The 11,318-nt window shown below is 52.2% G+C and overlaps 1 protein-coding gene across 2 annotated transcripts in view; it reads left to right on the top strand.

Moving 5' to 3' along the window:
* Positions 1 to 2,695: 2,695 nt before the first annotated feature.
* LOC147648279 (uncharacterized) overlaps positions 2,696 to 11,318 on the top strand; it is an 18,173-nt gene continuing 9,550 nt past the window's right edge. For both annotated transcript variants that reach the window (XM_086867058.1, XM_086867057.1), the window contains exons 1-11: positions 2,696 to 3,624; positions 4,076 to 4,113; positions 4,541 to 4,644; positions 6,155 to 6,293; positions 6,433 to 6,632; positions 7,552 to 7,679; positions 7,856 to 8,025; positions 8,851 to 8,922; positions 9,247 to 9,369; positions 9,673 to 9,795; positions 10,367 to 10,502. In XM_086867058.1, the coding sequence (XP_086723184.1) occupies positions 3,549 to 3,624; positions 4,076 to 4,113; positions 4,541 to 4,644; positions 6,155 to 6,293; positions 6,433 to 6,632; positions 7,552 to 7,679; positions 7,856 to 8,025; positions 8,851 to 8,922; positions 9,247 to 9,369; positions 9,673 to 9,795; positions 10,367 to 10,502 (1,309 nt within the window). In that variant the 5' untranslated portion in view covers positions 2,696 to 3,548. The remainder of the gene's footprint in view (positions 3,625 to 4,075; positions 4,114 to 4,540; positions 4,645 to 6,154; positions 6,294 to 6,432; positions 6,633 to 7,551; positions 7,680 to 7,855; positions 8,026 to 8,850; positions 8,923 to 9,246; positions 9,370 to 9,672; positions 9,796 to 10,366; positions 10,503 to 11,318) is intronic.

Genomic DNA, 11,318 nt, shown 5'->3' with positions numbered 1-11,318 from the left:
CAGGGTTCCAATGACAATCCAGGATTAGGAATATGGAAACTAATGCAACAAACAACAACCAATCCGGGGAGAGAACTAAGAACACTCTGGAAGCATAACCATGTATGTACAGGCTTGCTAGCGTCCGGCCTACAGGCTCTATTCCCATGGTCTTTGTTAATGTCTAAGGCTGGTTCATTATCAGTGCCAAGCAGTTCTAGCCCCAGCCTTTGGTACGAATCGAGTACAATCAGTTCATTCAAAGCAGCAGAACAAACATGACCTAGGAGAGTAGACGACTGAAAGAATTTGAGGAGAATATATGCAGGGAATGATTTGGCTATCTTGGTCTATAAGAAGGATAATTCTTCTGACTTTCTAATATATTGCCTGTGCTTTTGACCTTCTTAACAAGGCCCTTTGCATCACACGTTCATCAGGAACTGAGCACACTGAGCTTCTGTAACTGCATGAAAGATGTTCCTCTGCAGGGACACGCAGGGGGAAAAAGGAGCGGGTGCTTGAGCCCTCTCTGCATGTGAAAGTTCAGACCCCACTTCCCACGTGTCAGTGGCAGGGCTGAAGAGCCAGGTCATGGCAGGACTCCAGCCCTCAGCATCTTCAGCCACTAAGGGCAAATGCTGCCTGATCAGAAGCTTGCAGCTCTGCACTGCGCCAGAGCTTTGCACTGGACCAACCAAAGCTACCCCTTACTGGTTCAGGATGCTCAGGCCCTGGACTGACAACACGTGCGGGATTGTTGTCCTTTGGCTCCCCTTTAGCCTCTGGAGGCACAGAGCGAGCCACAGGAGGTTCTGCTGCTGGTGTGCTGCTCTGCAGACAGACAGGGGCATGAGGGACAGGGAGTAAGTTGTCATTTAGAACCTTATTTCTCCTGAGCTCTATCCCCAGCTGTCTGAAGGAAAAATAATAAATGTGGAAAGGAATTGAAATCCAAGTCTTTAAAACAAACTTCAAACGTGTTGATGACACCCATTAGATGGTACTATGTATGGTTCTGAAGGAGATCTTCCAGCCTGGCTGCAATCAGCAACTGATCTTCTGTCTGAAGATCTCAGTTTCATCTGATTAGAAATGGAAATGCAAAATTTTAAAATAGGCCATGATCCCTTTCCTCCCAGTGATGTGAACACTGAAGTTTTACAGAGGCTTCTGGCTTCCCAGGTAAAGCCAAGGCAAGCGCTGCTGCTGCTGCTGCTGCTGCTGTGGCAGAGAGCCCTGGCTGGGCAGGGCAGGCACCCACTGTGCCACGGGCTGTTTCTCCTACCTGAGCTGGGCGGTGCTTTTGAGCCAGTAATGACAACCGGTGGGAGAACGAAGGGGGCTCTTCTGGCACCGGCACTTAGGGATGCCGTAGGGTGACCTTCAGGGCAGAGCTTGGGCCCCCACAAAGCAAAGCTGAGGTGTAGTGTTCTGGGGCTGCAGCATCGTGTCCAGGGAGGCTACAGTTTACCAGTGACCAGCATGGGACTCAAGGAGATGATCTCCTGCTCTGTAACAGTTTCCTGATCTCTGGAAACTGTTGCCACTGGAGATGAACAGATCACACGGACACAGCTCCAGGTGTGGTGAAAGGAAGAGTTTATTTCTTCTCCCAGGATTTAGAGGTTTCTGACCACGGCCAGGGATTGGATGGTCAGGATAACACTTTCCCAACCGCACTGGCCGTGAGAGATGTCCATCACAAGACGTGTATCAGAAAGAATGGACACATCTCTATGTTTAGAGTTACAGTCCTGGGAAAGTCTTTAGAAAACCATGTGAGCAAGCTCAGAAGCTGAGTTTTCAAGGCGACAGGAAACCATTTCTTCAACACAGGAACAAACTCAGCTTAGATCCAGAGACAGAGAGCCCCAGACAGAGACAAGGTGGTGGGTTTATGGGAAAGAACCAGGGTGGAGTTTTAAGGTTGGGGTCTAATAGGAACATAGCAAGGGAGAAACCCCAGGGGCTCAAGCGCAATCTGAACTCCCTGGGCTGCCACCCCACAAGGCCAGCGCAGGAGGGTCCAGGGTGGGGCAATTCTTCCTGGGCTCATCCCCCTAGGCAGAGGGATGGAATCCACTCTTCCCGGGCTTTAAAGAACCACACCTGTCACTTGTCCAATGCTTATCTGAAAGTCAATGTTTGCCTCGCTGGGCAGGGGGCAGCTGATACAGAGGGAAACGGTTGGAGAGCACTTCCTTTCAAGCCTTCTGGCTGTTGGCAGAGAAGGGACACAAGTGCCAGGATGAGCAGCAGGGCCCGAGGCCGCTCCGTGCCTGCAGGGAGGGGCGGCTGCCGCTGGGGGCGCCATGGGAAGGGGGCGCCCCCGCGCGGGGCGGGCGGGGCGGGGCAGCCACCAGGGGGCGCCCGGGGCGGGGCGGGGCCCCTCTGTGAGGGGGGAGAGCCTCGGGCGGCTGCGGAGCAGGGCCGAGCCACAGACGGGCCCGGCCGGCCGTCTGTCCGTCCGTCCGCAACAGCGCCAGAGCAACGCACAGCGCCAGGGCAACTCACAGCTTAAGCGCAGCCCGGCGAGCAAGGGAATCTTGCCATGGAGGGCAGGCTTCAGGGCGTTTGATTGCCAGGCCTGCGCTGAGCTGGCAGGGCACAAAGCCTCCTCAAGCACCACTGCCTCCTCTGCAGGCTTCCTGCTCTTCCTTTGCTGACAGGGTCCAGTCAGCCAGGCTGGAGGCAGGCTCGGCTGGTGTTACAAACAGCTGCTGTCCAGAATGAAAAAGACAAAACCCAAAGCAGAGGGAAGGATTGCTTCCCAAGCTGAGTTCCTCACACGAGTACACTAAGTACCCCTTACTTTTGTGGCCAGAACCTTGCCATTGCAGGCCGGTGTAGCTCACAATCAATATTCACCCATTCATCCAGAGTCCTCAGCTTGTTGGGATTTTCCCCCTGAGAGCAGCCTGGGAATGCTGCTTGCTGTCCCAGGGCTTCTTCCTTGCAGGAAACTCCAAAGACTCCCTTAGGTAACTCCTTTCTGTGTACCTTCATCATGACATTACCCCAAGCTCTTTCCAAGGCTGCAGATTGAAGCCTTCAGCATCTGTGGAATTTTCCATTTCTCCGTTTCCCACAATGCATGAATTCACAGACCCACCTAGAGCGGCTGCTATTGTGATGTCAGCGGCGGGCTGCCACGTCACAGCGCTGTCAAGGGGAAGTTGCCCTGGTGCACGCAAGGCCTCAGCGTCCAGAGCGGCTCTTGGCGTGCTCGTTGCAGGAGGACGCTGTATTGTGGTGTTCTCAGGCAGCAGTCTGTGCCCTGAAAAGGGAGTCTTTTTTTCTTTGCCTGCTCTTGTATGAGTCTGTGGACTCGTGCAGGCATCCTTTTCTTTCCCCTGTAGTTGTAGGGTGTGCAGACAGGTTACACGTGTGGTGTAGTCTGCACACCTGTGCACATTTCTTTTGGATTTTCCCCCTATTCTTCTACAGTCCGCGGGTTTCTGCGGGTATCCTTTTTTTTTTTTCCCTTCCTTGCACGGTCTGTGCAACAGAGAGTTTTCTCTGTTTTTGTGTTTTGGCCTGCGGACTCGAGCAGCCCTGCTGAAGAGATGGAGCAAGTCCGTAGAGCAGTCGGCAGGGTTTTTTCATCTGTGTCATGCCGCAAACTATTTAGTGGTCTGAGACGTAAGTAGAAGTTGTTCCCTTGGAGCTGCATATTGGAACAAAAGTGTCATAAAGATGCCATAAGGATATATACAAAGGATGTGCCTGTCTAACTGGACCCCCTCAGTGTGCTACAATAGTGAGTGGCTTTGCTCTGAAGGGCCAAAAGCTGAGCACTTTGTGTGTGCTCCTGAACCCTGGGGCTGGGCCTGTGCTGTGTCCAAAGAGATGTGCAAGCGCTGAGAGGCGTTTGGGGGAAGCTTTTCTGAGGAATTGTTTCCAGAAAGCGCAAAAAGGGAAATACTGCATGCAGTTCAGGAAAAAAAAACTAAAAAACCAGTCTAGGAAAGGGAGGAAACAAAAAAGCTGCTTTAGTTGCATGGTGGACAGTGAGCTACAATGGAGGCACTGACTACTAAGGATCAGAGAGTTTTCCAACAGCACCTGGCTCATTTTCCTTTGTCTCCGGCAGGTCGCCTGAAACGTGGAAGGAGTCAAGTCCATGGTTTGGTGAGTGGGAAGGGCACCCTTGGCATTCCTGGTGTCAGAGAATAGTGGAGCAAGCTTTGGGCTTGGTCTGTTGCAGCCTAATGTCAGCCTGGCAGGCCAAATGAAAGTCCATGTCAGTGTCTGCATGGCAGAGACAATGTCTGTCTCTGAAAGACTGGAAGGCAGTTCCTGTTGGCTTCTCCCTAATACCTGAAATCCTGAGGGGAAGCCAGTTGACCAGAACTGAGCAGGGAAATGTTCCCTGCTTCTATTCAGACACTTTCACAGCAACTCAAGACTTATGTTGTTACTCCCATCAGCACCAAGACACAACAGCTTTTGCCCCCAGGTGACCTGTGTCTCCGCTTGCTGCTGCTGCCATCTCTCAGGAGCCAACATCCCTGCTCTTATTGCTTGTTTGTGCTTTTCCCTTGCTCCTTCCCTGCAGGCCCCAACAGGAGAGATTCTTGCCAGTCAGGACTCCTCGGCCCAGGCAAGAAAGGTGGAGCAGCAGCAGAGCAGGGATCAGGTGCAAAGCGCCCTGGAGTTCAGGTGTGTGCTAGGCTTTCTCGCTTTCTGTGATCAGGGCTGGGCATTGCTGGGCTTTAGGAGGGCCAGCGTCAAAGAACAATTTGACTTTGTCATCGTTTGACTGGCTCAGCAGTGTTGGGGGAAGGCAGCCCATGGGCAGGTCTGGCTGCAGCCGACTGAGCTGCAGCATAGCTGCCTCCTGGGACTCGCTCCTCCAAGCTTGACAAGAAGCATTGCAAACTGGAGCAGAGTAGGAGCAAGGGAGCTTCAGGCTGGGCCTAAGGAGAAGCACTGAACCCCAAAGGCAATCATGCAGCAGAAGAAGCCCCTCAGAGAGCTTGTGCACATTTCACCTCTAGAAATTTGGAAGCCCCAGCTAGATGGAGCCTTGAGCAGCCTTTCCAGACGCCGTAGCTGATCCCAGGTGCTTGGAGCTAAAGTCTGGGCTAGAAGCTTCCAGGGATCCCTGCCAGCCTAAACCATGCAGGGATCCTTTGATTATTGGAATTGGATTGGAAGTTCATACCTACCTCCTCCCTCAGAGCCTGAGGGTCGTGGTGAAAATCTTGAGACTTTTCTGAGCTAACTCTTGTGAAGTATGGTGCAGGACCTAGAGGTGCTTTTGAGCAGCAGCAGTAGAAAGGAAAGGTGTTGCAACTTCCTGAGAGTCTCTGGGGATTCTAGCTGAGCACTGATTCTTGCTCACTTGTCCACCCACCCACTGGATCTTGTCAAGGCCCATTTGGCTGGTCCCTCTTCCTTTTTAAAGAGTGCCAAAACTTAGTGAGCGCTGCTGGCTTAGTTAGCCAACAACAAATGTCACAATTCTTCTTGCTCACAGAATTCCAGTAATTTAAATGGCAGGATACCTTTCCCTCCTCCAGGATAGTTCTTGTTCAGATCAAATCCCCGCTATGGTTTCTTTCTCATGCTGCTAGAAGCTGGTGTTTTCACCTATGCTCCAGTGCATAGCTTTAGTGTCTTTACCTTGGAGAGTCTCTGGAAAATGAAGTATCTCTAGGTACCCTATGAATGGCATTAAACATTGATGAGTCAGCCAGGAGAACACTGTGTTCTGTCCCCCTGCAGAGTGACTTGGAAGTGCAGATGAGCTCAGGGCTCTTTGCTTGTTGCACTAGTGAAAGCAAGAGTAATTGTGGCTGTCCTCATCTGGACTTAGCAAGCCTGACTTAGCCAAAGAACTTTTGCAAGTGCAGTAGCCAGTGTATCAGAGAGGAGCGTAAGGCCTAGCAGGCAGGAAGCTCTTCAGCTGAGAGATCCTGAGCTTTCTGGAAGTGTTTCTGTGGTTTCTGGAAGCTTGTTGACTTCCTCAGTGGTGACTCTTTCACCTGCAGGAATGACAAAGAGCGATGCTGCTCTAGCCAGGCCATTCCAGCATTCTCTTGAGGTGGATCTAGAGGGCTGTTGCAAGTCCCTGAGGATGCCCTATGTGGGACATCGTATGTAGTCATGGTTTTGCAAGGAGGCTGTGTTGCTATGAAAGGCTTGTTTGTGTGTGCCCCTGCTGTAGATGGAAGGAGTTGGCTGCATTTGGGAGAAACCGCCCCTCCTCACTGGAGAGGGCGTTTGAAGTGGCAGCAGAGCCAGAGGAGGAATCACAGCTGCAGAGAGATCTGCGGAAAGAAGAGGTTCCTCAGGCAGTGCCAAAGGTATGCTCACCTTATTCCTAGGCAGCACCTGTGGGAGAGGGAGCTGCCCTTAGCAAGACTGCCCCAAATGTTGCTTCTGGCAGCAAGCTAAGCCCGAGACTGTGGTGTTTTTCTTCTTGAAAAATGGTGCCCCCCGCAGTTCCAGGTTTCCTGCGCTCAGCGGCCAGCTCACAGGCATCTGGAAAAGCTGCTCCAGGAGTTCTCTCGCCAAGGGCACATCCTGTCCCAGGTGTGCAGCGAGAAGGCAGCGCTGGCACAGGAGAACGCTGCCCTGCAAGCCCGACTGGCAGCCACGGAGCGGGAGCTACGAGGCCTTTCGGAGCAGCTGGGAGAGGCCAGGTAAAGGCAGGGAGGAGACCCTGGGCAGGACATTATGGAAGACATTTCTGAGCTAACACTTGTGAAGTATAGTGCAGGACCTAGAGTTGCTTTTGAGCAGCAGCAGCAGAAGGGAATGGTCTTATGACTTCCTGAGTGTCTCTGGGGATTTATGCTGAGCACTGATTCATGCTCACTTGTCCACCCACCCACTGGAACTTGTCAAGGCCCATTTGGCTGGTCCCTCTTCCTTTTTAAAGAGTGCCAAAACTTAGTGAGCGCTGCTGGCTTAGTTAGCTAAAAGCAATTCTTGCAATTGTTCTTGTTCACAGAATTCCAGTAATTTAAATGGCAGGATACCTTTCCCTCCTCCAGGATAGTTCTTGTTCCGATCAAATCCTAGCTCTGGTTTCTTTCTCATGCTGCTAGAAGCTGGTGTTTTCACCTATGCTCCAGTGCATAGCTTTAGTCTCTTTACCTTGGAGAGTCTCTGGAAAATGAAGTATCTCTAGGTACACTATGAATGGCATTAAACATTGATGAGTCAGCCAGGAGAACACTGTGTTCTGTCCCCCTGCAGAGTGACTTGGAAATGCAGATGAGCTCAGGGCTGTGAGCAGAGGCTGGGCTTTTGCTCCCTGGCAGAGACTTTGTGGGCATAGCCACCCTTGTGGGATATGGGAGGCAAAGGCAATTTGAGCTTTGGCTGCTGAGATCAAACTCAGCTGGCCTTTCTGAGCAGGGCTAAGTCATGGGGAAAGGCTGGCCAACCACCTGGAGGGGCCTGCTTTGCTATTTGAAGTGGTAGAAATAGTCTTGGATCTGAGTTTCCACGCCAGGCATTTTCCATCCTCAGGTGTCAGGGCCTCAAGGCACATCTTCCTGGAAAAAGTGTCCTTGTGTGCCAGGAACAATTTCTCTTCTTTCCCACAACTTGTAGGTCAGAGAAGGAGAGCTTGGAATGCAGCCTGTTGGAGGCTCAGCAGCAGGTATTGGAGCTGGAGATCACCAGGAGCCACCTGGAAGGCCAAGTTCGCACAGCCATGCAGGCCAAGGAGGTGATACTTGGTGAGAGCCTCGTGCGCTTTGTGTCTGGCGATGGCCCTGCCTAGTGCAGTTGCTGTGAAGGCAGCTCTGTGCGCAGGGCTTCCGAGGAGTGAAGGAGCTGGGAACAGGTCCCTCCTTGGCTAAAACAGAAAGGGCTTAAGGTCAGCAGAGTCTCTGAGTGTTGTTCATGCTTGCAGAGGATGTGAGGGGCCTTCGTCGGGAGCTGCAAGCTCTAAGATCTCTCAGCCAGCAGCAACTGGAAGAAATGGCTCAGCAGCTCCGCTGTGCCGAAGAGCAGTTCAGCCAGGGTCTGAGACAATGGCAATCTGCTCAGGAAGAGGAAAAGAGGAAGCTCCTGCAAGAAGAGGTAGGAAACAATATGCACCTGAATTTTTCAGGCAAGCGTGGTGGGCTGGCATAGGAGAATAGCAGCCTGAGTATGTGACACAGTGGCAAGGCTCTACTATAGGCCAGATGTTGCTGGGCCAGGCAGCAGAGGGCTTCAAGGGCTCAGAGTTGAGGGGCTGAGAATGGCCAGAGGGAGCTGCTGGGACACTGAATGCAGCCACGGTTTCAGGGTGTGAAAAAGCCGAGGTCTCCTGGAGGCTGGGTGCTGCCCACACAAAGCATGGCAGCAGAGAAGGAGCAGGATGTTTCCAATGCCCTCGTGCCATGCAGCAGTCTGCTGACCTTGCTGCCAACTGTAGTCCCAGCAACTGGGTTCCTTGCTTTCTGTCCTTCCACGGTGGAAGAGGACAGAGGTCTTCCCTTTGGCCTTGAAGCACTCTCAGCAGGCCCCATGTTGCTGGTATTTCAGCTGGTGGCCTGTCTTGTGATTAAGGCATGGGGGTGCTGGCCTTGTCGTCATCCTGCAGTCCACCTGCAGCTTTTCCTTGATCAAAGGGCAGGGGGACATTGAGAACACAGCCTCTGAGAAGAGGCAAAAATCCTGAGGAGGGAGGGGCCTGATCAAACAGGCAGCCGTCAAAGTGGCAAAGGAAGGTGGCATCTCCGTTCCTTCCACTTGCTGACCCTCCTACTGAGTTTCTCATTAGGTCAGGAGTTGTGGCGGGCACAAAGCCACTACTGTGAACTCCTTAGTAGGAGGGTTGTGGGTATGATGCAACTTGCCTTGTTTTCTCTGGGGAGAATGGCTGGGCCTTCATCTGGAAGTGTCTCTTCCTCTCATCAGGAAAGGCAGCTGGAACAACAGCGTTTGGAGGCTTGGGAGCAGCTGGAGCAAAGGGAGAACCTGGTGGCTGAGGTACAGAGGGAGCAGGAGAAAAGGTTGCTTGAGATGAAGCAGGAAGTTGCCATCTTGCAAGCAGAACAAGAAGAGATAAGAACTAGAGCCAGCCAAGAGGCAACGCGTGTGCAAAGAGAGTTTCTGTGTTGTTTTGGGCTCCTCTGGGCTCCTTGTGGGCACTGCTTTCCTGGACACTGTCTGGATGGCATCCCTTAGCTGTCCCTAGTTCAACAAGAGAAAAAGAGCAAAATGCTTTTGGGAAAGTGTGAGCACATCAACCTTGCTTGCCACACAAGTGTTGTGTGGGAAGTTTAATGCCATCTTCTCTTTGTTCCTGTGCAGCTGCAGCACCAGGAGGCTACTCTCTTGCGAAGGGTGCACCAGCTGCAGAGAAAGCTTAACCATAGGCAGCGGGAGGTAGAGCTGCTGAGGCAGGAGCTGGAGGAACAGCAGGAAGATTGGCAGGTGAGCCTGACTAGGCAGGTAGCAGAGGGAAGGGCAGTAATGAGGACGTGAAGTTTGCATGTCAGGAAAGGGGAGGCAAGGACTACTGCAGGCACTGGGAGCACAGAGCGTGACAGGCTCCAGCGCTGAGCAGCAGGAAGAAGAGTTAGGATGGAAGGGCTGGAGCTGGGTAGAGAAGCTGAAGGAAGTGCTTCTGAATGGAAGGTCTTTGGAGACTGGGAAAGGAGAAACCTGAGCGTGGTTGGATGCCACCTGCCACTTGATGGCAGGTGCTAGTAAGAATTTTCTTGACCAAATATCCAGGACGAGCTGCAGGCAGTGGTGCAGGAAGCTCAGTGGAAGATGAAGGCAATGGAGGAGAGGCGCAAGGAGGAAATGAAAAGGATGCAGCAGATGCTGCAGTACAGGCTGGCAGAGCAAGAGCAGGTGAGTGAAAGAGCAGTAGGCAGTGCAGTCATGCAACAAGTGGTCTCTGCCCTTCTCACCTTTCTCCTGCAGAGCAGCAGGAGGATGGAGGCCATGCCCCTGGCTGCCATGTGCTGGGGTCTCCATTGCAGCTGCTCAGAAGGACACTTCCTGGGCTGCTGAATCTCAGCTGCTGCCCTGGGCAGCAGGGCTGGTGCTTTGGCTGTGGGCCAGCAATGCTCAGAATGTATTTCTGCTGTCCTCCTGGTGCTCGCTTTCTTTTTGGGACTTTCTTCAGGTCAACATGGTGACCCACATGGATTCTGAACAAGTTGTCCCTGTCCATGGTGAATGCAGTCCTCAGGACAGGGTGAAATTGAAACTTGTTCTTTCCCTTCCACAGTGTCTACTCGGGCTGACTGACAAGCTGTAGTCTGTGCCTGCTTGGTGGGGTTGGACTTGAGTTGGAAGAGTTGAGAGCTCAGCTTGCAGCCTAACACAAGTGTTGTTCCTAAGGGCTTGCCTTTGATATGCGCTCTCTGGGGCATCTCTGCCAGCCACCTTTGTGACACCAACCAATTTCTTGTTCCAGATGGACGTGGGCGCTGCAGCAGCATCTTCCAAAGGAGCCTTCCCTCCGCAGCCTGAAAACCTGAGCAGGAGCAGTTCGTCCCGCCCAAGGCAGGAGTCAGAGCAGCGGAAAGAGAAGCACTGCCTGAAGCTGCTGAGTACGTCCTGTACATCCTTTGTCCGAACAAGCTGTGTATTATAGTGTGTGTGCCTGCTGTACTACAGCATATTCCTCCTCATTCTGGTGTGGGACAGACATTCTGGATTCCCTACAGAAGCCGTTGTGGTACTCAGAGGCAGCCAGGGAGCACTTTGGGCCATTCCTTTTGCCTTAGAGGGCAGCTGGGAGTGGGTGGCAACTGATGGTTGCGACCTAGCAAATGACCCAGGGAACATGTGTGTGTGCTAGTCTGGCTAAATGGATCCTAACTGTTGGCGTCCTAGATTGCCTCTCAACTCCTTTCTTGTCACCAGTCATTGGAGACCAAACACTTCAGAGAAATTGCTTGGCTGTGTGGCTGCTTTCATACTGGTGTTGTTTTGATGACTGTTAGGACTTTTCCTCCTGCAGTTGGTTTTGTTAAGAATTCTATATTTTGGTTAGCCCAACCTCCTTGAAAAGGGTATCAGGGTATCAGCAGAAATAGGAGAGGAAGAGGTCTTTTCAGTAGGCCCCAGAAGTTAAAATACCATATTCTTAGAAGAATCCTTCGGAGTCAGAGAGGAAGAGGTGTTTTCCAAGTGCACAAAAAGAAGAAAAACAGGAGACTTTTTTTTTTACAATCCCTCTTTGATATTTTACTTGTATGCTTAGGAAGATGCATCAAAGAGACAATGCATCTATGTGGCACAGTGAGATCCAAGTGCCCTGCAGGCAGTTCTCAGGAGGAAGGCTGCAGCCCCTCTGCTGCACGTTCCCCTGGTACCGGCCACTTTGTCACGGCTAATGCCCGGCCCGTCAATACTCCTGGAGA

This window comes from Cyanistes caeruleus, chromosome Z (genome assembly GCF_971803275.1).
Source record: "Cyanistes caeruleus chromosome Z, bCyaCae1.hap1.1, whole genome shotgun sequence".
NCBI classification, from domain to species: Eukaryota; Metazoa; Chordata; class Aves; order Passeriformes; family Paridae; genus Cyanistes; species Cyanistes caeruleus.
Note: the sequence above shows the minus strand (reverse complement) of the source record. Positions and strands in the feature narration are given on the sequence as shown.